Below are 27,267 nucleotides of genomic sequence, written 5' to 3' on the forward strand. Positions count from 1 at the left end.
CCCCCAATCCCAGGACGGGGCGGACGGGTCCATCTCGCGCCCGTCGCGGGGCGTCTTCCCCCTTCCATCCCCACCCGGAGCGGAGAGGCCGGACAGAGAGAGAGAGGAGAGAGAGGAAACGACCCTGATCCAAGCATCCATCAGGGCGGCGTAGACCTGCAAAGCGGAACGGAGAATCCTAACCCCGCAGCGGCGGCCACCCGGAGCCGGACCGCGTTCCCCCCCTCACGCCACTCCCCACGCCCCCCGGTGCGAACCGGCGCAGGGTCGAAATCTCGCGAGAGCGCGCGGCCGGGGCGGGGGTGGCGCCTCTTCCTCTCCTGCTGCTCGCGTTAGTTCCGGTCGCAGAGGAGACAGCGCCGCAGTCGCCGCCAGCTCGGGGGTTTCTGGCTCTTTTCTCTCCGCCTTAAATTCGGTGAGGCGAGCGCGGCGCAGGGCCGTGCGGGGAGCGGCGGCGGGCGCGGCGCGTCCCGGCGGAGGGTGGGCGGCGGCGCGGTTCGGCGGGGCCCGGGGAGGCCTGGATTCGTGGCCGCCGCTGGGGCGAGCGAGCGAGGCCGCGGGGCGCCGGGGTGGCGGGCGCGCCCCGTGTGTGCGCCCCGGCCGGCCTGGGTAACAAAGCCACCGCGGCCTCTGTTGGGTGATGTAGGCGTGGGGTGGGGGTTCGGCGGGCGGGGCGCAGCCGCCGCCACCACCGCCGCGGCCGCCGCCTCCGCCGCTGCTTTTTTTCGCGGGAGGGCGGGCGGATGTACGGGGCGGCGGGGGCCCCGGCGCGCAGCGCCTCGGCGCCTGTGGTCCGCTCGGCGCGGCGGCCACCACCGCAGGCGACGGGGTCAGTGGAGAAGGGGGTTCCCCCACCTCGCGGAGCTTCCCCCGGAGCTCCAGCCGGTCGGAGCCCTCCGAGGCGGGGAGGCACGGGAAAGGGTGTGGATGCGAGGAGACACGTGCCCCGGGGAAGGAGGCGGCGGCTCGGGCCGTAGCGTTTTGCGGCCGGCTCCGGTTTTGCAGCTTGGAGAAAAGGGTGCAAAGCTTCAGGCGCCACTTTGGAGTGCGGGGTGGTGCGGCAGTGGCCGTGATGGTTCGCCGAGTTCTGGTTACTTAGAAAGAAGTGGGCGATCCGAAGGGAAGTGTGGGAGAGACTGAGCAATTGGGCTCGTGATGGGCGATCTGCCACCCTACAGGGTGACAGTGTCGTTCCACGACTTCGTTAAAGGGGGCTCTTGGAGAGGGACGCTTCCGCTGCACTGGCTCGGTTGCCCATGAACGGAAAGAAAGTGTGCACGGTTTGTTAGCTGTGATTTTGGCCTAAGGTTTGATACTTTGTTTTAGAAGTTAAAACAAAGATGGAACAGACGCTTTTTAAGGCCCTGTTTCTCTTTTCCTAGGGTGTCTTTTATGAATAATCAAAAGCAGCAAAAACCAACGCTATCAGGCCAGCGTTTTAAAACCAGAAAAAGAGGTAAATATTTACTAATCTCCCTTAAGCCTTAAGACATTTTGTATCTCGGTTTCTCTCACAGTCAACTGCATGTTACTCAACCTCCAGAGAAAACAGCAGAAACGAGTTTCTAGTTGGCTGCTTGTAGAATATGGTTCTCATTGTAATTTTTTTAAAAGGGTTTCAGAGTTTTCTTTTCTTTCTTTTTTTTTTTTTTGTTTTTGTTTTTGTTTTTCAAGACAGGGTTTCTTTGTAGCTTTGGAGCCAGTCCTGGAACTAGCTCTTGTAGACCAGGCTGGCCTCGAACTCACCGAGATCCGCCTGCCTCCCTAGTGCTGGGATTAAAGGCGTGGGCCACCACCGCCCTGCAAGGGTTTCAGATTGTAGCTCAGGCTGGCCTCCAAATGCTGGCATTAAAGGCATCACCTCCTGCTGGCAATCCAATGTGAGGATTGAAGTTAGGGCTCTGTCTTTAATCCCAGCACCTAGGGGGCAGAGGCCGGCAGATCTCTTGAATTCAAGGTCAGCCTGATCTACAGACTGAGTTCTAGAACAGCCAGGGATAAACAGAGAAACCCTGTTTCAAAAAACCTAATCAGCCAAACGAAAAGTTGAAGTGGTGTTCTTTTGAAACCCACATTGACTTGGCATGGTGACACACATCTTTAATTCTGGCCATGGGGAGGCCAGTAAATGGAGGTCTGCTTAGTGAGTTCTAGACCAACTTGGGCTATGTGATGAGACTCTGTCTCAGGGGGGAAAAGCACACATTAACCTGTTGAATGGTTTGGAGGAAATTGAGACTGCACTGACACTGGTTTTCATAGAGTTTGACATACACGTGACAGTAATTTTTTTGTACTCTTCATACTCTGTCCCCTTGTGATAAAGTCAAAGTATATCTTGTTCTAGTCTTTGTAGGTATAGCTTTATCCAGTGAATGGTCTTTAAAGCAATTTGTCAGTAATGAAGTATGCAATCTCAGAGTTTGTAGATTCCTGGCTTCCTTCTAATATAATTGATAGTAACAGGTCAGATAAAGATCATTCATACCTGGTGTGTTGTGGCATAAGCCCATAAGACTGAGGCTGAAGTCACCATCAGTGACTGGATGAGCCTAGGATATAAAAGACCCTCTTTTAAGTTCTCCTCCTGTCCGTGTCCCCCCCCCCCCTGAACAAAAGTAACAGTAAAGAAAGAGGGGGTCTTTCATGGCCTCCTGGTTCAGGGTATCTGGGACCTAAGGGAGTTTTGAAGGCAGGGCTTTTAGTAAAATCAAGAAAAAATAATTTCTTTATCTATTAGTGTGTAAAAAAAATCAGCTATCTAGCCTCGGCTGGCAAATGTTGAGAATTCAGATGCCATCACCTCAGGGCGGGGGTCGCGGGGTCGCATGTCAGTGGCAGAGTACTTGCCTTTCAGTAAGGGTTAGAGGAGACTCACAGAAACTGAGACCCATGTTATTTTATAAGGGAATGTAGATATTGAAAATGGCTAATTTGGGCCTGGAAGAGATGTTCCAGCAATTAAGCGCACTGTTGTTGTAGAGTGTCTGCGTTTGATTGCCAGCTCCTACCTCGGTCAGCTCACGTCCGCCAATAACTCCAGTTCCGGGATATGGTACCCACTCCTGGCCTCCTCTGGCTCCAGGCACACGCGTGCACGTAGGCGTTTACTATTTAGAGGAAGAGAGTGGTTAGTCACACAAGTGCATGGGGTGTAGTAGAAGTTGGGGTTTTGTTCTGGGGGGGTTGTTTTGAGGCGGGGTCTCCGAAGCCCTGGTTGTCCTCAAGCTCACACATCTTTCTGCCTTTGTCTCCTGAGTGTTGGGGTTACCGGTGTATGTCACCATGCCCAGCCCAACAATCAAGGGTTTTGACTTCAGGGTGCATAACTGCTCTAAACTACCAGCCAAAGTAGTCTTTCAGTTGTGTAATTTCCCTTCCCGAAAAATTGACCTCTTAAGCTTATTACTGGGTTTAAAGCCAGATGAATAGTTAGATTGAAAAGAAAAGCCAAAGTTGTGGACACAAAAGAAAAGGGGAAGGGCTGGAGAGATGGCTCAGAGGTTAAGAGCACTGGCTGTTCTTCCAGAGTTCCCAGGTTCAATTCCCAGCCCCACATGGCAGCTCACAACTGTCTATAACTCCAGTTCCAGGCGATCTGACACCTTCACACCGGTGCACATAAAGTTAAATAAATCATTAAAAGGGGGTGGGGAGAGAACCACCAAAAACTTAGAGAGTAGTATGGTCATGCATACAGCTACATAGCAAAACTTTGTCTCAAAACAACCAGGCAGTGGTGGTGCACGCCTTTAATCTCTAGTAGAGATTTAATTTGAAGTTAGAGATAGGCGGATCTCTGAGTTCAAGACCAGCCTGGTCTACATAGTGGGTTCCAGGGCAGCCAGGGCTACTAGAGACCCGTTCTGGGGAAATACCAAAACAGAGCTGGGGGCGTAGTTTTGTAGAGTGCTTGTCTAGCATTTATAAAGCGCTAGAATCTGTCCCAGAGCTTAAGATGTGGAAGCTGAAATATCTTAAATTGAAGGTCGTAGTAAGTTTGAGGCCATCCTGAAGCAAGTGAGATGCTGTCTCAGAAACAAACAGAAAGGGACCAAGGAGAAAACTGAGAAAAATGCTTGCCACACAGCATGCGGACCTGCACTGGATCCCTAACCACACAGCATACACAGCATGCAGACCTGCACTGCATCCCTGACCCACAGCGTGCAGACCTGCACTGCATCCCTGACCCACAGCGTGCAGACCTGCACTGCATCCCTGACCACACAGCGTGCAGACCTGCACTGCGTCCCTGACCCACAGCGTGCAGACCTGCACTGCGTCCCTGACTACACAGCGTGCAGACCTGCACTACGTCCCTGACCCACAGCATGCAGACCTGCACTGGGTCCCTGACACATATGAAAGCCTGTGACTCAGCATGGGTGAGGCAGAGACAGGAGGATCCTGGAACCTGCTGGCCAGCCAGTCTGGCTAAATCAGTGAGCCCTAGGTCCAGGGAGAGACTGTCTTAATAAAATGGATACAAGTTAAGCGGATACTCTGTATCCCCTAATAGAGCTGGGCTGGTCTGTGGAGGTAGCTCAATAGCATAGCAGATACAAGACTGGATTCTATACCCAGTTCTGTAGCAGGTGGAACTACAAAGTTAGGCAGATACCTGTAACCCTGTCTGGGGGAGAGTGGGGGAAGTGGGGCAGCTGGGTGGGCACTCGAATGTACACATTTTCAGAGGAATAAAGTCTACATGGTATAGAAAGGCTGATGTTACAGGATCTCACTAGATAGAACAGACTGGCCTGGAACACAGATCACCTGCCTTTGCCTTTCCAGTGCTGGATTAAAGGCTTGTGCCTCCACAGCTGGTGCGGTTAGTGCTCAGGAGAGCAGCCTGGTGACAGTGGGAGCAGAAACCTAGTACATTCAGCTTGCAGAAGTGGAGCGGCCCCCTGGTACTGGCCAGATGGATTGGCCTTGCAGAGGGGACACTGGGTGTGATTAATCTCCTATCAAGCTTACTTGTTTCAAGTGTTGGATACTTACTTTTCCAGCTATTGAGTTAAACGAAACTCAGTGCTTTGGTTACCTAGCTTCATAATGCACTGGTTGTGCCTTCTGTGATAACTTTGTTCTCTGCAGATGAAAAGGAGAGGTTTGACCCTACTCAGTTCCAAGACTGCATTGTTCAAGGCTTGAGTGAAACGGGTACTGACCTGGAAGCAGTAGCTAAGTTTCTTGATGCTTCCGGAGCAAAACTCGACTACCGCCGCTATGCAGAAACACTCTTCGACATCCTGGTGGCTGGCGGGATGCTGGGTAAGTGTCTGGGTGCTGTGGGTGCGACATACATAGGTAGTGGGGAAGCAGAGAGGATGCAACTGGGTTTCAGTGTGTCCAGAGAGGGTGTGACTGGGTTTCAGTGTGTTCTGTTTCGATTCTGCCCCTGTGGGCTGGGAGTTGGGAATTTTGAAATAGGGCTATTACTTACATATTTTATTTTATGTGCATATTTTATTTTGCCTGCATGTATTTCCCCTGGAACCGAGTTACAGACAGTTGCGATCTGCCATGAGGTGCTAGGGAATTGAGCCCAGTGTACTTAACTACTGAGCAATCTCCAGCCCAGCCCCCATACCTAGTAAAGTGTTTACTAAAGGAATTTTCTGGTGTGAGTGTAGGAGGAGGAAGAGTTTTTTGAGATGCTTTTTCCTATGCACCCCTGGCTGACATGGCGGTCACTGTATAGGTTAGGATGCCCTCGGGTTAACCACACTTTTTTTTTTTTTTTTTTTTTTTCCTTTCTTTTGGGGCATGGCCTCATTTATGTAGCCCTCCTGGCCTTGAACTTGATAAGTTGCTGGGGATTGTTATGTCCTCCAAGTACTAGGATTAGAAGCTTGGGCCACCTTGAACAAGAAACTTTTCAAAGAAAGTAGATAGTAAAGGTGACCATCTGGCCTGTTGTCCGACTTTGATGCTATTACCACAGTCTTGGTCTACATCCTGCAGATCGCACACACCCACTGCTTTTACTTAAGATAAGGTTTCTCTTGGGTGTAGCTCAGGCTACCCTTGAGCAGGAATTTCTCTCGCCTTAGCTTGCCTTTATTTGTTAGAATATGGAAAATGGGATTTTGAGCCAGTTATGGTGGCGCATCGGTAATCCAGTTATTAGAAAGATCATGAGTTCTAGGCCAGCCTGGGCTAAGTGGCACGATCCTTCCTTAAAGGTACAATTCAGCCTCCTGGAAGTTTAAAGAGTTACTTTCTGCGTAGAAAGTTGAATATAATCAAAACCAGGTCTGAACACTTCCACTCAGCCTGTTTGCGCTGTTAAGTGGTTGATTTACTGGGTTTATTTCACCAAACATTTTTACATTTATTTTGTACGAACATGTATCTCTGTGGGCATGTGTAGTAGACAGCAGGTTCCTGGTACATGCGTCTCTCTGTGGGCATGTGCAGTAGACAGCAGGTTCCTGGTACATGTGTCTCTGGGCATGTGTAGTAGACAGCAGGTTCCTGGTACATGCATCTCTGTGGGCATGTGTAGTAGACAGCAGGTTCCTGGTACATGTGTCTCTGGGCATGTGTAGTAGACAGCAGGTTCCTGGTACATGTGTCTCTGGGCATGTGTAGTAGACAGCAGGTTCCTGGTACATGCGTCTCTGGGCATGTGCAGTAGACAGCAGGTTCCTGGTACATACGTCTCTGTGGGCATGTGCAGTAGACAGCAGGTTCCTGGTACATACGTCTCTGTGGGCATGTGCAGTAGACAGCAGGTTCCTGGTACATGTGTCTCTGGGCATGTGTAGTAGACAGCAGGTTCCTGGTACATGTGTCTCTGGGCATGTGTAGTAGACAGCAGGTTCCTGGTACATGTGTCTCTGGGCATGTGTAGTAGACAGCAGGTTCCTGGTACATGCATCTCTGTGGGCATGTGTAGTAGACAGCAGGTTCCTGGTACATGTGTCTCTGGGCATGTGTAGTAGACAGCAGGTTCCTGGTACATGTGTCTCTGGGCATGTGTAGTAGACAGCAGGTTCCTGGTACATGCGTCTCTGGGCATGTGCAGTAGACAGCAGGTTCCTGGTACATACGTCTCTGTGGGCATGTGCAGTAGACAGCAGGTTCCTGGTACATACGTCTCTGTGGGCATGTGCAGTAGACAGCAGGTTCCTGGTACATGCGTCTCTGGGCATGTGCAGTAGACAGCAGGTTCCTGGTACATGCGTCTCTGGGCATGTGCAGTAGACAGCGGGTTCCTTCTTGCAGGCTTGGTGGCAAGCACCGCTGCTCATTGAGTCCTCACCTGCTTCACTTCACACCTTGCTTAGTTGTTGTGCAGGTTATTTTATCTGTATCCATTGAGCCATCTGACCATTTGAAACTTAGTTCATCTTCGAGTGCTACTGTTTTATTTTACGTTGTTACTACTTTATTTGTTTTACATTGGAAATCCTATTAGTATGTAAGGCTGAAATGATTGCCCATTTAAGATGAAGGCCACTGCAATTCACTGTTGACTGCGTCTCAGCCCCAGGTGGTACACTGGCAGACGACATGATGCGCACAAATGTCTGCGTGTTCGCAGCACAAGAAGACCTAGAGACCATGCAAGCATTTGCTCAGGTGAGTGAGACTGTCCCATCATAGCTGCTGTCCGCCTGGGGGTGTCCAAGGGATGTTCTCCTTGGTGTGGGTTACAGGTGTTAAGTTTTAAGGGTTTAGGTCTTGGTAAAATATAGTAGATTGGAAGCTTCAAAGTCTTAGTTTGTAGCCTTTGCTAGCCTTCAACTCAGATCTGCCTCCTTAGCAAACCCAGCCTTTGTTCTTTTCTCTCTTTTGGTGGAAAAATTATTATGGTGTGTGCCATTGAGTACAGGTAGCCTTAGAGACCAGCGCCATCAGATCCTTTGAATCCATAGTAACAGGCAGTAGTGAGCTTGCCCGTCGTTAGTGCTGGGAACCACACTGCTGTGAGAGCAGTGGACACTCTTACCTACAAGTCCACTCTCCAGCCCCACATGTGTTTCTCTTCAATTACTCTTTAAGAAAGGCAGTAAAGCAGCTTGGATAATGCATTCCTATACTCCCAGCACTTGAGAAGTTGAGGCAGGGGCTGGAAAGATGTCTCAGCAGTTAAGAGTACTACTGACTGGTCTTCTAGAGGACCCGAGTTCAGTTTCTAGCACCCGCATGGCAGCTCACAACTGTATCTCCCATTCCAGGGGCCCCAAACCCATGACAAAACACCAATGCAGGGCTGGAGAGATGGCTCAGTGGTTAAGAGCATTGCCTGCTCTTCCAGAGGTCCTGAGTTCAAGTCCCAGCAACCGCATGGTGGCTCACAACCATCTGTAATGAGATCTGGTGCCCTCTTCTGGCCCGTAGGCATACATGCAGACAGAACACCGTATACACAATAAATAAAAAAAAAAAACCAATGCACATTTAAAAAGGAAAAAAGTTGAGGCAGAAGAATGGAGGGGAATTCAAGTATACAGTGTGTTCACTGCCAGCGTAGACAGCATGAATGCCTGTTTGAGTCCCCTAGCCCACCTCCACAAGGAAGATAGTGACCTGGATGTGGTCATTTGTGCCTATGTTCCCAGACTCAGGAGACTGGGATGAACAGAAAGTCAGTTTTCTATTGGGATTGCCGTATTGAGCCATTCTTTAGACTGTCTTTGTGTTTTGAAGAAAAAGGATGAGTTCATTGATGCAGACTGGACTGGACTGGAGCTTACTTTGTACCCAGCCTAGGCTTGAACTTCTAAACCCCCGGGCCTCAGCCTTCCCAGTGCATTCAGCGTCATGGTTAAATCTTTGCTGCTTGTCAGCAGAGAACTTGATGTCTCTAGCCCGGAATTTGGTGTCTGTGTCTAGGGAAAATAGAACTGTGTTTTATGATGTTGCTGTTTAACATAAAGTGATAAGGTTATTGGAGTGGTCTTAAGTGTTCTTAGTTTCAGTATGTGGTGAGATTGTCCAGTAGAGAGGTCTCTTCTCGGTTCTAGAAATGACTTTGATCTCTTCTAGGTTTTTAACAAGTTAATAAGGCGCTACAAATACCTGGAGAAAGGTTTTGAGGATGAAGTTAAAAAGGTACGAAAAGGAGTTGGGTACAGTGCGGCCTGTGCTTAGCATGTGCAAGACCAAGTTCAGTCTTCTAGTCCCGGATCAGAAAGGGAAAAGGACCGATGGGGAAATGTTCCAAGTCAGCCACGTGCTGGGTATAGTTTTAGATGTTTAAGTAGGCTATTATTGAAATACAGTTTGCGGGAGTATATCTGTTAGTATGCTGAAATATTTGAAATTCACACATTGTCACTTAGTGTTTGAAACAAATGGGTGTTGTGTTGAAACAAATGGCAGTTAAAAATTTAGGGATTAGCTGGGCGGTGGTGGCGCACGCCTTTAGTCCCAGCTCTCGGGTGGATCTCTGTGAGTCTGAGGACAACCAGGGTTACACAGAGAGAGACTCTGTCTGAAAAAAAACTAAAGCAAATCTAGGGATTGTTTAGAAGCTGGAGGGCGAAGGACCAGGGCATAAGATCTAAAGAGATTGCTTGTATTTGGGTCCCAATGCCAGATGTTTCCTAACAAGGCAGCAGGAAGGAGTCTGACAGAGTTAGTAGAGACTGAGGCTCTACTGTAGCTCCTCAGTGTTGATACACACCCTGGGGGCGTTGAGGAAGTGCCCAAGACTAGGGTTGATGAGTCTTAAGTAACATCCACATGTGAGTGGGTGGGCCTCAGAGCTGATGTAGTTTTTTTTTACTGCTTCTAGCAGAATGCAAGGCTTTCTAACCCTCACGTTTTCCTGCTACAGTTACTGCTCTTCCTGAAGGGGTTTTCAGAGTCGGAGAGGAACAAGCTCGCCATGTTGACTGGGGTTCTTCTGGCTAATGGGACTCTTAACGCATCCATTCTTAACAGCCTCTATAATGAGAATCTGGTTAAAGAAGGTATTGGCTTCTGAGCTACTGTGAGAGGGTGGGGTCTGTGCACTAGCGTATGCTAGTTAAGATTTATGTGTGTGTGAGTTTATGTACACCACATGCGTGCAGAAATCCTGGGTTTCCAGGAGCTAAAGTTACGGGTCCTCTAGAAGAGCAAGTGCTCCTAACCATTGCACCAACCAGCCATCTATCCAGTCCCTTTAAAAGAAAACGTTTTTAAGCATTCCTTAGTGTGGGCACTTGCTTCATACCTTTGGCATCCAAGTTTGGGGTGTGTCTTCAGAGTCCAGGTTGAGCTTTCTCCCAGCTGAGCCTTGATCCCGCCCCTACGGTCATTTTTTTTCCTCCATACTCCGAAGTTGCTGGGAATGTGGGGTCCCTTTAATTCTAAGAGTAGCACTGGCTAGCATGTAACTTTCAGCTGAGGCAACAGAAAACCAGGCATGGCGTGAAATGGTCACATTGGCGCAGGGGAGTGGAAGCTCTGGCTGGACTTGGAGACACTGAGGCAGGTACTTCGATTAGCTAAGCTTCTTTCTTTTACAGGGGTTTCAGCAGCATTTGCTGTAAAGCTCTTCAAATCGTGGATAAATGAAAAAGACATCCATGCAGTCGCTGCAAGTCTCCGGAAAGTCAGCATGGACAACAGACTGATGGTTTGTGCCTTTCCCCCAGTCCTTCTGACCCTCAATGGCGTGATGATAAAAACTTCCTGGATTTAATCTGAAAACTTCATTCCATGTAAAAGACCATCTAACCGATTGCTCTTTCAGGAGCTGTTCCCTGCCAATAAGCAAAGCGTCGAGCACTTCACCAAGTATTTCACCGAGGCAGGCTTGAAGGAGCTTTCGGAGTACGTCCGCAACCAGCAAACCATCGGGGCGCGGAAGGAGCTCCAGAAGGAGCTTCAGGAGCAGGTGTCCCGTGGGGACCCGTTCAAGGACGTAAGCCGCTCTGTGTGAGCCGTTCTTTCTTTAGTGTGCATGGCTGTTGTCTGCTTAGTCAGAGGAGGGGACCCGTTCAAGGACGTAAGCCGCTCTGTGTGGACCGTTCTTTCTTTAGTGTACATGGCTGCTGTCTGGGTCAGAGGAGGGGACCCGTTCAAGGACGTAAGCCGCTCTGTGTGAACAGTTCTGTCTGTCGTCTGGGTCCGAGGAGGAGGCTTCATTCTCCTTGGAACTGGAGTTAGGATCCTGGGACAGCAGCCAGCTCTTTAACTGTTGAGCTACCCATCCAGCCCTCTTTAAGCCATCTTTTTATGGCTACATTTGAAGTTTTACTCATGACCCAGATTAACTTTGAAGGTTTTGTAATGATAGGCCAGGGGTAGACATTTTTCATTTGCAACAAGTTTTGTTGTGGTTGTGGTGATTTGTACATTTATTTGGAGGGGTGGGCATTTGTACGCTGATTACCCGCCTTGTGGGTCTGGGTATAATCTTGGGTTGCCAGGCTTGGCTGCAGACACCTTATCTGTTTGCTGCGGCATCTCACCTGCCCTGAGTCAGTTCATATATAAAATAGCTTGAGCCTCAAGGTTCTGGCCCGCGGCGGTGGTTCCCTGTTTGTATGCGGTGCAGGTAGAATTTGCTGCCTGTTTCATTGGAAAGGCTTTGTTTGTTTTCAGGCATGGGTTCACCATAAAGCTCTGTCCGGCCTGGGACTTCTTTGTAGACTACATTGGTCTCAAACTCAAGAGATCCACCTGCCTCTGCCTCACTGCTGGGGTTAAAGGCACCACCACGCCTGGCTGTAAAGTTTTTAATTTTATTTTTTACGTGCATTAGTGTTTTGCCATGGATATTGGGTCCCCTGGAACTAGAGTTACAAATAGTTGTGAGCTGCCGTGTGGGTGCTGGGAATTGAACCTGGGCCCTCTGGAAGAACAGCCAATGCTCTTAACTGAAGAGCCATTGCTCCAGCCCCTGAAAAGGCCTTTTTATGCTTTTGTAAAATGTTTAAATTTGATGTGTAAAGTATGTTTATAATAAAAGTAGCCTCTGTTACTTTTTGGATTATTTTGCAGATAATTTTGTATGTCAAGGAGGAGATGAAAAAAAATAACATCCCAGAACCAGTCGTCATTGGGATAGTCTGGTCGAGTGTGATGAGCACCGTCGAGTGGAACAAAAAAGAGGAGCTTGTAGCAGAGCAAGCCATCAAGCACTTGAAGGTCTGGGGTTGTTCCTTGGTAGAGAAACTCACACTTCAGGTGGTGGGTGTGGACCGTCAGTGGGTATTCATCCAAGGAGCTGGCTGTCAACATGTAGGTCGTGACCTCTTTTAGGGGTGGGTCAAATGACCCTTTCAAGGGGTCACCTAAGACAATCAGAAAACACAGGTGTTTATATAACAGTTCATAACGGTAGCAAAGTTACAGTTATAAAGTAGTAGCGATTTTCTGGTAGATCCTACAGTGGAGGAACAGAGGATCTCAGCAGTAGGAAGGCTGAGATCTGGTGCTCTAAAGGATCCAGCTGTAAGTAGACATTAGTGTTGACAGTGCTTTTTAAGGCTGACTTGACTTCATTTGGTTCATAAATTAAAAGTAATAACAGACTTAAAAGTAATTTAAGCCTGTGATTTGGTGCTGCTGAGGGAGTCAAGACACGGAAGGCCTGCTGGAGCACACTCGCCACGCAGCTCAGGGTAGTCGGGACAGGGGAAGGCCTGCTGGAGCACACTCGCCACACAGCTCAGTGTGTTCTTCTGCTTTGCTGTTTTTTAGTTCTGTCCACCAGTGAACTGATTATAATTCACTGTGGTTACAGGGAGTTATGTTCTGTATTGTAGGAATTCTGTAATGGGTAACTACTGTAATGAGTAAGCCGTTTTTTGTTTGTTTCTCAAAGCAATACAGCCCTCTGCTCGCTGCCTTTACCACGCAGGGTCAGTCTGAGCTGACCCTGTTACTGAAGATTCAGGAGTACTGCTATGACAACATTCACTTCATGAAAGCCTTCCAGAAAATAGTGGTGCTTTTTTATAAAGGTAAGTCTTCAGTCTTTGTTTTTGTTTTAGATAGGCTATCACTGTTTTGTTGACTGGCCTGGAACTTACAGGGAGATCCACCTGCCTCTGTCTCCCAAGTGTGGTCCAGCAGAATTGGATGGTTTTACTTGGTACATTGCTATTGTGAGGCTTGTTGACAAGTTAAATAATACCACAAGTGAAAATCTCTCCACCCCACCTGCCTTATCCCCACAGAAAAACAAGTGCCAAGCAGGCATTAGTACCTTAATGTGCTTTGGTAGAAAGATTGTGTTCCAAGTTCTACTGTGTCGTTATTTGTAGCTGAAGTCCTGAGTGAAGAGCCCATTCTGAAGTGGTATAAAGATGCACACGTTGCAAAGGGGAAAAGTGTCTTCCTTGAGCAGATGAAGAAGTTTGTAGAATGGCTCAAAAATGCTGAAGAGGGTAAGTCTTCCTCTGTAGATTGCTTGGAGATTGGTTGTAGCATTTGGTTTGTGTAGTCTTTTTAGACAAAACTTCATGGTGTAGCCTTGAATGGCTTTGAAGTTGTTGCTGTTCCCTTGCCTCTGCCTCCCAGCGGCTACGTTACAGGTGCAGTTTACCTAGTGGATATCGGTTCAGGGTGGCGCTGACAGACCCACACAGGTTTCTTTCCTCCCCTTGCCACTCTGTATCTGAGGAGGTTTCTGCTCTTTATATTAATTACCCAGGGTTATCTCGTTATCTTTCTGCCAAGAGGGGAAACTAGACGGTTTTGTAATATTCTTTAAAATTTTATTATATTTGTATTTAGTGTATGAGTGTGGTCGCCATGTGTGGGAACAAGTCCCCTTCTGCAAGGATCATACTGGGGTCTTACACTAAATGGTAGGGAAATAGAGATTTTTGAGCTGCGTAAATATACACATGTTCTCAGTTGATTGATGTTGGTCAAATTCTCACATGACTGAAATTTCAAGTACTGGACGCTGGCCTCCTGAAATGATTTTGACCGTTTCGCTCTCTTCTAGAGTCTGAGTCTGAAGCTGAAGAAGGTGACTGAATTTTGAGACAACATCCTCAGTAAAGCAAACAGGAGTTGTAGATAAAATGTCATGTCTCATGTGTCCTGGTTCTTACATCTTCCTACCTCCCTATATCAAGCATGATATAAGGGCTTTCATGGCAATTTTTATTTTAACTTTTTATGGTTCCTGGAAATGGTGGGTTTGGTTTCTGAAGCCGTGTGTAAGGAGCTGCAGGGCTGTAGAGTTGAACCTGACGTCAGTTACCTTCTACCTCCTGTCTTTTCTACTGTAATGATGTGATGTAAGGCCTTCCGCAGTGAGCAGTTCACTTTATCCCCTGGGTTTTCTATAGGAACAGTTTTCAAGATATGATTTGGTTAAAAATAATTTGTTACAAAAATTGTTTGCAAATTAAACTGTAAAAGTATCCAAAGTCTCAAAAAGCAATGATTTGTGTGATAATTTAGTATGTCCAGAGCCCTGCTTATCAGTAAAGATCCTGTAGACAGTTGAATCCGTAACGTGAACCCTGAGTGTTTAGACCTTTGGTTCTGTATGAGCATTTTATTTTCCTTTTAGCCCAGATGTTGTGTGCTCTCTGGTTCCATCCTAGAGCAAACCTGAGTTTGAGAACTCACACATGGCAGAGGGAGGAAGAAGGCTGAGCTTTTTCCTAGAAACTTGTGTCCACTTGCATCTCTGCAGGTGGATAAAGTTGATGCTCTTCACGCCAGCTTTCTGCTCAGGACACAGCTGAGTAACTGGTCACTGACCAAGATCTAAACACAACTCCTCACCTGGAGCAAAGGGGAGAGGCGCCACAGCCTTCTCCCACCTGACCGCATGGCCTGGCTTCCTTTGCTACAGTCGAACACCTAGTAACACCCTAGGTGCCATTTTTTTTTTTAATTGCCATGAGCCAAATACTTTCTTTAAATGATTAATTCATTCATTTTAATGGCTGCCTTTTTCATTGCTTTTCTTTTTGCTATCCATCTGTAGTTGGTGGGGAAAGGCTAAAGGTGAACATTTTGAGTTTTTTAACTGGCAAAAGAGAATAATGCCACCAGAGACTAAGTGAAAATTGCCCATTTTTTGAAGGTGCCATTCTTAGAAGCCAATAATTTGGTATTTAAAGCTTATCTTGAGAGAATACCATGTAATATAATTTGAAATAAAGGTATAGTAGCCTTGAGAACGTTATAGCAGAATCATTGATGGGTGGGGTGAATTTGTAAAATGAATGAAGTTTCATGACAGGCAAATGTATTCACTAGATTCTGTGTGGTCATCTGCTGTTCCTTTGTAATTTGTAGTCCTAAAAATTAATTTTTTTAAAATAAAGTCCATCCTTACATTTAGGTTTTATAGATCAGTCTTTTTTTTACTCCCCCCCCCCCAGCAAATCCCACTGATCCCTAATGGTGTACTGTGCGCTGTGCTTTCCAATGTCTCCTGTGTAAGCATTAACAGTTCGTCCTGTCTCTCAGACTCCAATGTAGCTGAAACTACATTGCCCTTTCTACACCCAGATCCTTGCATGTTACCGCCGTTCGAACGCGCCGTCTGTTATATACTGTGTATAGTGAAAGAGTGGAGTCTTCCAAAACTACATTATGATCTTTGATCATACATTTCCCTTTCATACACAGTAGTGTTTCCTTATCAACAATTAGCACATGGGTAAGGCACCTGTGAATAATGTAAAGGGAGCAATTTATAAAATGATTCTCATTTTGAATTTCAATGCCAACCTCTGGCCTCTAACATGTAATTCCTAGTAGAGGTGTTGAAACTGCTCTTCGCCATGATGGGTGACTGTTGACTGACGGGGTGCTGTACTGTGTGTTTAGACCTGATGATGTCACCTCGCTAGGACTGTTGTCCTTAGAAGCGCTGTTCTTATAAAACCTCCAGAGGCCAAGACGCCTTTTACTTGGCACAGTGATGGTGTAAGGGGAAATGATGTGACCAAGGGATTAATTAACCACAGCTGTGTGCTTTTCATTATCAGAATCTCCAGACCCCTTTTCCATAGACCTCCCAATAAATTTTAATATACACTATGTGCCGTGTCTGTGCTTTATACGTAAAACGTGTAAAAGTATTTTTCATGACCTCTGAGAACAAACTTAATGACCTAAAGTAGAGAGGTTAATGTTTATTATTCAGTGTAAAAAGCCTTTTTTTCTATCAAGGTTGCTGGGAAAGCAACCCCCCCCCCCCACTTTCTCTCTCCCTCCTCTCTTGATACTGGGTTTGTGAATCACCTCCTGTGATCTGTACTTTGACCTTGGTGCTTTGTAAGGCAATGCCAGTCCTTGAAGCCAGATGAGGTGGGCACACGGGTAGTCCTAGCAATGGAGAAAAGGCCAGTAGACTTGCTACAAGTCTGAGTCTAGTTCTGGCCCGAACCCTGCCTCTTCCTCCCCAGTGCTGGGATTAATATGCATTTACCACACCCAGTATCGTTGTAGATTGGGGGGACCAGGTATTCATATGGTCCTGTGGGGTCATTCCCATCCAGACAACCACACTCAACATCTGTACTCCAGGAGCCTGCTCTCTCAGAACCCAGAAACTTGGGTTGTGAAACTTTATCCTAAGGTACTACATAAAATAACATTACATAAACAACTGAAATCTTAAATTGTTGTTAGGATTTCTATGTGTATATGTTCAGTATTAGTCTTTTGTTAATCTTTTTTTTTTTTTTTGGCGGGGTGGGTGTTCTCTGTAGCAGCTCTGATTGTCCTGGAACTTGCTCTGTAGGTTGGCCTCAAACTCAGATCAGTGCGTGCCACCACGCCCAGCTCTTACCAGTCTTACACTTCTATTCAGCCAGTATACTGAGGCCTTACTAGGGCTACTGTGAGCATGGAGACACATGCTTTAATCCAATACTCAGAAAGTGGCAGGCAGATCTGAGTCCAGGCCAGCCAGGGCTACAGTTTGTCTAAAAAAGGTGGAAATGGTAGAATAATGACTTAAGCAATCTGGAAAAATCTGCTGCTTTTGGCTGGAAACAACTTATGTTTAGAATTGACTTATTGAGAAAAACAATTATAGTAAATAAATCTAACTCTTAACCAGCTTGGGTGTAATTGGTGGGCTATACTTCTGCAGAGGAGCCTTTTAGGTATAAGGCCTTAAGTGTAATTCCTACTTCTGCCAAAAGGCTTCCAGACTTTACTTCCATTTAACTACGGGCTGTCATGAGATCTGCAGGAGCCTGACCTGGAACTCTGGTTGTTGAACCTATCAGCAAACGTCTTTATGCACTGAGTCTGGCTCAGTTTTCAATTTTTCTCCCCAAGGCAGCTTTGTAGCCTGTCCTGGAACTCACTTGGTAGATCAGAATGGCTTTAAACTCACTCAAACCAAAAAATAAATGACCACAGAGAACTGGCTGTGTCCCACATACATGAAGCCCAGATAAAGCAAGCACCAGGTCTCACATTCTACCTCCATGTGTAGAGTCACAGAGGCTCAACCTCCAGCGTCCACAGACAGTTGTACAAATAATCTTAAGAATGAAGATCAACAACAAAAAAAAGACCCCTGCTTTACTACAGAAACCTTGATTCAGAAAACACCCATATACATAAAATAAAGCATTTCCAGACTCTAGCTGCAGAAGCTGGGCAATGGTAGTGCACTTGGGAGGTAGAGGCAGGTGGATCTCTGAGATCCAAGGCAAGCCTGGTCTACAGAGTGAGTTCTAGGACAGCCTTGCCTTGGCCACACAAGAAACCCTGTCTTAGGGGGGAGTGGGAACAACACCCCAAAACAAAATGACTACAGAAAGCACACCAAACTGTACAGACTTTTATGAATTCATAAGCACAAAGTTTATTCCAAATTAGTCATTCTATGATTACTGAAAGATGCTTGTTTGGCTTGGCCATGTATTTAATAAAACATATAAACAATAAAAACAAGAATGTACAAAGCTATACAAATAATTTAGTATTTACAACTGGACTGATGCAGTCTGTAAGGTCTCTCTCAGAGTACTGACACTATGTGTGTTTTCTAAGGGGGTGAAAGAAAGGGTGCTTTAAGGCTTCCCTCAGAGTAATCCTCTTGGCTGGGTCATACTCCAACATTTTCCCAATGAGGTCAAAGAGAAGCTCGTGTTCCGCATCCTGAGATAGCATAAACTCCTGGAACAGAAAAACATCCTTACCATCTGCTGCACACAATCAGAATCATGGGTTACTAGCCTCCTTCTCTAAACCATTATTAAAATGTTTCTAGAATTCCAGGACAGGCTCTAGAAACTACAGAGAAACCCTGTCTCAAAACAACAACAACAAAATGTTTCTAGAAGAAAGGGGGCTGGGGAATTAAGCCAAGAACAATGCACAGCTGTAAACCTAGCACTGGGAGGATGTGAGTTTCTAAGAATGGCCTAGACTAAACATTAATAGAATAGCAAGACCCTGTCTCAGAAACCAAAACTCAAAACAAGAGATAGATTGTAAGTCAGCAGGAGACTATGAGGGCCTGGGGTAGCTCACCTTCAGAGGCTTACAGCGCCGTGAGACGTATCTGCCAGCAGAGCTGTGCTCATCCCAGTCTAACCGATCGTGATGGAAATATTTACGTTTCCTGAAACAGTCAGACATTCATATTACTATGTTATTGTTTCTTCAAGCCTAAAAAGATATGGAGCTGGAGAGAGATGGCTTTTCCAAAGGTCCTGAGTTCAAATCTCAGCAACCACATGGCGGCTCACAGCCATCTGTAATGAGGTCTGGTGCCCTCTTTTGGCTTTCAAGCACACATGCAGACAGAATATTGTATACACAATAAATATTTAAAAATAAAAGATACGAAGTAGCATCAACTACTAAGTTTTTCCAGTTTAGAATCCTTTTTGAGAGATTTAAGACATTGGCCAAGCAACAGAAATGCTAAATTATTCACCATCAATAATGTAATATGCTATTTAACTGAAAAAGAATTTCTTAAATAGGGTATTAAAGATGCTATGACTCAAGTAACACATACCTGGTTTTCTGTATCATGTGCTTTGGCAGTGGGCCAAGAATCCTTTCCATCATTGCTAAATGTTCCCTGCTATCGTGAGTCTACAATAGAAACATTTGTTAACCAATGATCCATATAAACCACACCCACTCTAGTCCCAACTACTCAGTCTCACAAGGAAGAGTCATCAAAATGGCAGAGAGCAAAACAGTATCAAGGCCTGAAGTTTGCCAGTGGTCGTCCCTATAGGACTGGTGACAACTGCTTACAATATTTGTAACACTGCCTAAGACAAATTACAACAATTCTATTTTTTTGTGCTTAAGTAGTAAGAAAAAAACCTATTGTGTAAATGTATTCTTTGAATTAAAGTAGTTATTTTACACAAACAGGCACTTTTTAAATGCAAAGCCACTAAAACACACCATTGCCACTCACCGGAAAAACTGTAAATCCAAGATAATACTCAATAAGGATACATCCTATGCTCCAGACATCACATGGCTGAGACCACCCTAGGGCTGTAAAGCAAAGCACAATGTCAGGGGAGAAAACCTCCACATTTCTGAAAGATGTTTCAGAGTAAAATTAAAGCAAGTTCTGAATATAGTGTGACGCCCTGCCCTCGAGGTGTAAGGTGCTGGATTTCATCTTGCACTTTGACTTTGTTCATAATACCCAGGAGCATTACAGCAGACCAGAATCCCTCACTCATTCTGGTGCGTGGCAGACAGTAAGTCAGACTCTGGACAGTAGTTCAGACTATCTTGAGCAGGGGGGATTTCCCGACTCAGCCCTCAGGTGCCGGGATTATAGACACATCACACCTGGGTTTGTCTGAGCCAATCCTAAAATGCACAATTAATAACATTAACAATCGTTTTAAAAGGCTAAGCCACATGCTAGCTCCACAGCTGGTAAATTGAGACCACAAGATTTTTGTTTTTGAAACAGGATCTCAGTATGTGACCCAGGCTGGTTTCTAACTCAAGAGAACTCTGATTAAAGGTGTGTGTGCCACCATGCCCAGCAATTTGAAGACACTTAACATAATTTTTCCTTTCGGTTTTTCGAGACAGGGTTTCCCAATAGTTACAGAGCCTGTCCTGGAACTCACTCTGTAGACTAAGATCTGGCCTTGAACTCATGAAAATCCACCTGTCGGATTTTCATGAGTGCTGGGTTAAAGGTGTGTTTGATCACTGCCCAGCTTAACATAATTTCTAATACCGTTTTTCTATTTTGATAATCTTGGGTATTGCGGGTCAGACAAGAGCTATACCACAGAGCTACATTCTCTAGTCTGGAGCCTTAGGTAATGATAAGACCATAAACTGAACGTTGGCTACAATAAAGCAGGGTGGGCTGTTAAAGCATAACAAGCACTGACCTAAAATAACTTCGGGAGCTCGGTAGTGTCTTGTGGACACCAACGTACTGTGATGCTCATCATCATACGCTGCGCTTCCAAAGTCTACAACTTTAATGTCTGGATTTATGACGGTGCGTTCATCACGTTTCTGCAAACCGTAAGTGACAAATGAAGACAAACCATCGAAACAAAGTATTTACAAGCACCACGACGATGTTACAAGGACTTACCATTTTTGGATTATAAGCCTCTGTGTAGTCAGACTGCACAAATAAGATGTTTTCAGGCTTTAAGTCTGTGTGAGTCAATTTATTACTGTGCAAAACTGTAAAGAAGCACAGAGTCACTATAGTCTCAAAACAACATGAAACCACAAGCCTGGCATCGTAAATTATTCTTATAATCTTAGTACTCAAAAGTTGAGGGCATAAAAGTCCCAAGTCTTAGTGACAAGGTCTCACTTGTAGACCAGTCTGACCTTGACCTCAGGCATTCACCTGTTTTGAGTCCTGTGCTTAAAGATGTACGCCACCCCACCTGGCTGAGACTGCAGTAAAAAACTGGGCAGTCTGGTAAGAATGCACTTGCACTGGTGAACTTCAAAGACCTGGGTTCACTTCTCAGCACCCATATCAAGGAGATCTGACACCCTAGGACTGCGATTACCTGCAGTCATGTGTTGTGCACACACGAAAACAACAACAACAAACTAAGAAAAAATCTAATCCCCAAACCTCTGGTGTCTCAGTTTATAAGAAAATTCACCAGAGGTGTGGGGAAACAATGCCTGATATGAGTTATTTCAGCCATACGTGTTTTGTCTATCCACAGCACTCGACTGACACTGGATGTAGTGGTAGCACATCTAGTAATTTCAGCACCAGGACAGGGCAAAGGCTAGCTGGGACTGCAAGGAGACTGCCTCAGCTGAGAATGATGGCCACCACCTGTAATCTCAGCACTTAAAAAGGTCAGAGGTCAGTGGCAACAGGGAATTCAAAACTATGTAACGAGAAACTATCTCCAACAGGTGTTCAGGCATGGCGGGGAGTCTAATTATGCGGAGATTTGTTGCATTTAAAATTTCCAGAGCTCACATTAAATCAGTCTCAAGTATATACCTTTTTGTTGACAGGGTTTTAATGCAGTAGTCCAGGCTGACCTCAAATCAGATACAAAGCCATAAATGGCCTTTAATTCTGATATTTTTGCCATCCACCAAGGTACATTACAGGCATAACCACCATATCCAGTTTACACAGCGCCAGAGAGCAAACCCAACACCTTGGACATGGTAAGCAAGCACTCTATCTATCGACTTATCACACTCCCGACCCCCTCTGGAGATGAACTAAGAATGCATGCGTGCTTAAGTCACACCCCAGACTATGCATTATATCGCTATCTATACAGCTAGGATGCACCTTAAATCTTTTTTTGTTTCAATCAGGGTTTCTCTGTGTATCTTTGGAACCTATCCTAAACTGGTCTACAGGCTCACAAATCCACCCTCCTGACACTGGAATTAAAGGCTGTACCACCGCCCATCTTGAACAGATTCTTAACAAGCTTCTATCCTTTAACCACCATCACCCCACCCCACAAATCCATATCTATTCTCAGACTAAACTTTTAAATCCCTCATTAGATCTCATCTTTTAGTCTTCTGTGGTGATGGGGACAGAACAAAAAGGCCTCATTTCTGTGCTGAACTATAGCCTCCAGCCCCATTAGGTTCTCTTCTTAAAGATCCAAATTAATCTGATATTAGTCCCACACTAAGGTTTGGAAAGCATGTCAAGAACTTACAATTAACAGATCTGCAGATCTGATACGCCATCTTCCTAATGTGGTCCATTCGAAATGGCAGAAAACCATTTTCCTTAATGAAGTCATAAGTACTGAGACCCAGAAGTTCAAACACAATGCAAATATGACCACAATGCTCAAACCATTCCAACATCTGGACACAGCGGCTATAAATACATTAAAAAAAAAAAAAAAAAAAAAAACCAAAAACCTCAATAGAGCTTTCAATTCAAATCTACCTGAGAGTATCTCCCAAGTTTTAATTTGATACTTACAAAGTACTGTGGGGATCTGTTGTATTCAAGTGTTCCAGAACTTGTATTTCTGACCGAGCAGCTTCACAGTATCTATCCACATTTTTAACTATTTTTACTGCTACATGTCTACCTCCCCTGTTAGAATAAAATTCAAGTTAAAAAGGTGATAATCTAAGCTAGGTTTTTAATCCCAAGCACTGTGAAGACAGAGGCAGGAGGATCTCTAAGCTTGAGACTAGTCTGGTCTATAGAGTTCCAAGAAAGCCAGGGATAGAGAGGCCCTGTGTATATATATACACACACACTATTTAGTTGGCTTTGTTTGAAAAACGTAAGAGACCAGGTTTTATGGTAAAGACCTTTGACCCCAGCACTCTGAATTCCAGGACTGCACAGTAAGACTGTGTCTCAAAATCACCAAAAAAGGGAAAGTACCTTTACTTATGAATTTCTTACAGCCTAAGTCAAAAGACCCAAGCTAAGAAGCCTGCATGGGTATGGGGTTCTACAGAGGACCCGGGTCTGAGACTTACGCTTCATGGTCGACGCACTCCACTACTTTCCCAAAGGCTCCTTCACCTAGAGCACCAACAACCTCATCTAAAAGAGAAACACATCTCACTCATAACAAGAAGTGAACAACATACTTAAAGCTATCAGTGCACATTATTCTAGGAGATGCTACAAATGTCCTCATCTTTAATTACGTATCATCCAACACCATCCAAAAACATACAACTATTCTTACAATTGATTTCATTCTCAGACTAATTGCATTAACTGATTTACTGCTCTGGAATTTCTGTACAAATATTAACTCTAAAGAAAGTAAAGACATAAGCCCCTCCCACCAAAAGAAATGAAAATAAAGCAAAACAAAACAAACAGAAAGAAAAGATTTCCAAATCCCTAAAATCTTAATCTATACATATATAGATTATGTTATCTGAAAAGTGAATAAGTGTTGAAAAATAGTCTATACATCTTGCACTTAGTACGTCTCCACTCTGACAGATCAGGTGACCCTCCTCATCATCCTCTACACTCCTCGATCTTTTCCTTCGGTGACTCTTCTGGAAACGTCAAGTGGGCGGCACCAAGATCATCCAGCCAATCAATATACCCGAGTGAATTCAGGGCAGAATACGAAATTCATTCAGCGGGGAGATATTCAGGCATTCAGATACACGCCAGGCCACAAACGGTTGGCAGGAGCAATTTCAAATTCAGTCCCCAGAAATTCACAGGGCACATAGTTTATGTTAACAGGAGAAAAACATGGCAAGGAACAGATTTTCAGATAAGATACTCAATACGGTAAGGCAACAAAACACAAACACAATTGTTTTTCTTTTTTAAAAATGCTTATCTGTAGCAGTCACTGGAACATAATTTTAAGTTTCTAGTGTCCTTATTTCATGCTACACAACTGAAGGATGTAGTATTTATTTGTAGCGCACTGTGGCCAAATTAAGGTTCCCTCTCTAAAACAGGTATTAAAGCAGTAAACCACAGTGCTAATTTTGGGAGGGAAAAAAGATTTGGCACGTAACATTATAGCATTAAAATGTCATGTTATGATCTTCAAATACAAGAAACTAAGTTCAAATCTGTAGTTCACTTAATGAGGAAAAGATTACAAAACAGGTTAAATAAGTCAACTAACCCTCACACAAATAACCTAACTAATTCTTTGTAATAAACTAACTGAACTCATCAAAATAAAACTTCTTAAAATAGCATTAAGAAAATTTTTTAAAAGTAATTTTTAAGTCATCCCCTCCACTAATGAAATGGCAATTAGTAACTACAGAGTCGTTAACAAGTCTATTACTACAGAACTAAATACACTCTTTTCGTGAATTCCCTGTGCAGTGCACAAACCCTAAAAGAACACTCCTGGCACACTGGAACTGTGATGTGTAATCAACCTTAACTTTTCTCAACACAAATCTCCTTCCTGTCTGTGGGAAATAAAACCTCCAGAAGGTTACAAAGTGTGCATACCCCATGTGAACGACGATGTGACGAGCTGTGGTGGACCCTGTGTTTACTTTTGTAGCTGCTCCGTCCACTTCTACCAGAGGACTTGCTACTATGGTTCTGATATCGGCTTTCATGCTCTCCATAGTAATAGCCCGGCTCACAGCCCATGTAGTCGTTCCTGTACTCATCAACGTAGCGCCGGCTATGATACGCTCTCTCGTTTATGGATCTGCTCCCCAGATAATAGCTACAAGAGAAGTTTGCTTTATACACCAAAACCCAACACCGATTCCCAAATTCTCTCTGCAGCATAGGGGACTCAACTCAAGGCCTTTGCCCAAGCTAAGTATTCCACCACTAATCTCTGATCATGCAACTGAGGGACCGTAATTATGTGGTCCCCAGGCTTCACGCACAGTGGGCAAGCCACCCACGTCTGAGCTACATTACTAGCTGTTTTTCAGGACAGGGTTTTTCTGTGTGGTCCTGGCTGGCCTGCCTTCGCCTCTGGGATTAAAGGCGCATGCCACCACTGTTCAGCTGAAAAAAAAGAATTTTGTTAATGAAGAATAAAGGTGTTTTTATACTTTGTTTTATGCACCTTGTGCAGATATAGTTTTGATAACATGCACACACCTCTCTGTACGGGTAGTGCCCAGGAATGTATGAGAGGGCACCGGTCCCCAGGAGCCGGAGTTACAGATTATACTGAGTGTGCCTGAAGAGCTGGGACCCAACTGTCTTCTGCAAGCGCTGCCAGTACTCTGACCCGCTGCCCCTCTTACCCATCGGTTGTTTTGGAGTGATCGTATCTGCACCGCTTATGCTCCCGACCACTGCTGTGTGATCTCCTTCTCTTATGGCTGCTGCTGCTCCAGGCACCATAATCCCAATCTCTCTCATCCCAGGCAGGATAGTAAGTTCTCTGTAGATGTCTCATCTACACAAGACAAATGGTCCTAATGAAATTTGATTTCTGTGACATTCACTAGTAAAAGCCTCCTTTGCAAATTCATGCTAGTTTTGATTTGTTTTTTCTTTTCTTCCCCAAATAATCTTACTTTAGTGGTATTGGAAATACGTGAACCACACTGCCTTGACCTCAGATCTGCCTGCCCCTCCCTCTGCAGTGCTAGGATTAAAGGCATATCATGCCCAGCACTGGCCTTTTGTTTTAATTCCAAGTTTTGAAATTGTTATCAACTACTTGAAATCATAAAAATTACTGCACTGTCTCAGAATTCTGGAATCTGAATTTTATTCTCACATTTTCTACCTCGTTCTCACCGTGCTCAAACTTATAAAAGTAGAAAGAGGTTTCTAAATAGCCCAGGTAAAATTTTATCACCACCCTTCCAGAAGGTTCACACAATTCAATCCCCCCAAAACACCCGGAACTAACCCTAACTAACTTTTTATCTGTTTAGATGTGTTTGTTACAGCTCAAAACAGCCGTTCCACGGGTGACCTCATTTTTAATGCTTCAAGTAAATCTCCACCGTTAGCAGAGGGAGACAGGGAAAAAATATGGAGACAAGGGAGGGAAAGCCCGAGAAGGAAAATATATTTATGCCGAACTGCCTTGCCTTCCGGGCCGAGCGAGCAAACTTCAGGCCTCACTAACACAACCAATTTACCGACAGGGCAGCCATGACAATGACGGCAATGAAATTGTTTACTGAAGAGGGGAGATGATTCACACTCGCAGGGCGCGCTCCCCTCCCGTTTCCTTAAAGGCAAACAATGCCCCTTCCGAGTACACTTTACAACTTTCGTTTACGAAGGGGAAAAAAAAATATTTTAACCTTTAACACTGTTACAAAGTACACCCTTTGAGCCCTGTCGGAATAAGGATTTCGCAATCTCTGGAGCCACCTCAATCCTAAACCCGTCTTTACGAGCCCTGCGCCTGCGCTTTCCGCACCAGCTCAACCGGATTGATCGACACCGGCGGCCTCCGAAATTCTTTCTTCCCCGAGGCCGGCTTTCGCCTTGGGGAGGAGGGGATCTCTAAGCTGTCCCCACAGCGCCCACACCGGCCTGCGGGGCTCGCCTGGGTCCCAAAGACAGAAAAACCCGCCCCGAAACCGGGTTTCCTCGCCGCCACCGAGAGCGAGCGGCGCGGAGGCCGCGCCCTGGCGACGCCATTCCGCGGGGCGAGCACGGCCCGGGCGCCTCCGCCATCTTAGGCGCGGCCGCAGCCGCTGTCGCTGCCGCTGGGGGCCCTGGTTCCGCCCTCGCTCGGGACGCCCCGGCGGTGGCACCGTCCCCGCCACCGGGCAGATCCGGAGGCGAGGGCTCGGCGGGGCTGAACGGAGCTCAGCGGCCGTCGTGGGAAGGGGGAGCCGCCCCAGCACCGCGACGCCCAGCGCGGTCCACGGAGCGCACGGCAGGGCAGCGCCCGCACGGACCCCGCGACTTACCTTTCCGCAGAGACACCAACCGCGGTGACAGAGCGCGCAAGGCGACGGCGGGAAGGGCGAGGCGACGGAGGCAACGTCGGCCACGAACTCCAGGCACAAAATGGAGCTGACGGCCGCTGCGCAGGCTTCTTCTCCAAGACGCGGATGACGCGGAGGGGCGGGGCCTGCGCGCCCCCTGAGTGCGCAGGCGCGGGCTGGCGGGGCGGGAGGACCGCGGAGGCCGTGGCGCTGCCCCTTGGCTTCCTCTGAGAATCCCTCCCTCCCCACACCGCAGTCACGGTGATGGTCTCCGAAAAACCTGTTCTGACTCTGCTGACACTGCAGAAGGGGAGGGAAGCAAGGTCAGAAGGAGCACGCGCCCTGATTGCAACCGTTTAAATGTTTTTGGGTTTTTTTTTTTTTTTTTGATTTTTGTTTTTCGAGACAAGGTTAGTTTCTGCCTTTTTTTTTTTTTTTTTAATAGATTCTGCGGCTGTTTGGTCTGCATTTCCTGCTTACTGCGGTGACATTTACCTT

The 27,267-nt window shown here is 46.0% G+C and overlaps 2 protein-coding genes across 4 annotated transcripts; one reads left to right on the plus strand and one right to left on the minus strand.

Moving 5' to 3' along the window:
• Nucleotides 1-304: 304 nt before the first annotated feature.
• Bzw1 (basic leucine zipper and W2 domains 1) lies at nucleotides 305-15,270 on the plus strand. 2 transcript variants are annotated; one of them, XM_038315531.1, is made up of 12 exons: nucleotides 305-415; nucleotides 1,383-1,456; nucleotides 5,104-5,280; nucleotides 7,502-7,596; nucleotides 9,007-9,072; nucleotides 9,800-9,935; nucleotides 10,476-10,585; nucleotides 10,703-10,873; nucleotides 11,956-12,102; nucleotides 12,782-12,920; nucleotides 13,224-13,346; nucleotides 13,913-15,270. In XM_038315531.1, the coding sequence occupies exons 2-12, from the start codon at nucleotides 1,393-1,395 to the stop codon at nucleotides 13,942-13,944; spliced, it is 1,260 nt and encodes a 419-aa protein (XP_038171459.1). In that variant the 5' UTR covers nucleotides 305-415; nucleotides 1,383-1,392; the 3' UTR covers nucleotides 13,945-15,270. The 2 variants fall into 2 exon arrangements, with proteins under 2 accessions (XP_038171459.1, XP_038171460.1); XM_038315532.1 differs by lacking the exons at nucleotides 305-415; nucleotides 1,383-1,456; nucleotides 7,502-7,596 and having other exon boundaries at nucleotides 5,203-5,286.
• Nucleotides 15,271-17,736: 2,466 nt separating this feature from the next.
• Nucleotides 17,737-26,885, minus strand: Clk1 (CDC like kinase 1). 2 transcript variants are annotated; one of them, XM_038315388.2, is made up of 13 exons: nucleotides 26,752-26,885; nucleotides 25,114-25,268; nucleotides 24,350-24,575; nucleotides 23,325-23,415; nucleotides 22,876-22,942; nucleotides 22,361-22,477; nucleotides 22,086-22,252; nucleotides 20,507-20,601; nucleotides 20,295-20,424; nucleotides 19,343-19,425; nucleotides 18,926-19,005; nucleotides 18,433-18,523; nucleotides 17,737-18,075 (listed from the first exon to the last, which is right to left on the minus strand). In XM_038315388.2, exons 2-13 carry the CDS (start codon nucleotides 25,266-25,268, stop codon nucleotides 17,932-17,934), a joined length of 1,446 nt encoding a protein of 481 aa, XP_038171316.1. In that variant the 5' UTR covers nucleotides 26,752-26,885; the 3' UTR covers nucleotides 17,737-17,931. The 2 variants fall into 2 exon arrangements, with proteins under 2 accessions (XP_038171316.1, XP_038171317.1); XM_038315389.2 differs by lacking the exons at nucleotides 23,325-23,415; nucleotides 25,114-25,268; nucleotides 26,752-26,885 and having other exon boundaries at nucleotides 24,350-24,463.
• Nucleotides 26,886-27,267: the final 382 nt, after the last annotated feature.

The sequence above is a fragment of the Arvicola amphibius genome, chromosome 18 (assembly GCF_903992535.2).
Source record: "Arvicola amphibius chromosome 18, mArvAmp1.2, whole genome shotgun sequence".
NCBI lineage: Eukaryota > Metazoa > Chordata > Mammalia > Rodentia > Cricetidae > Arvicola > Arvicola amphibius.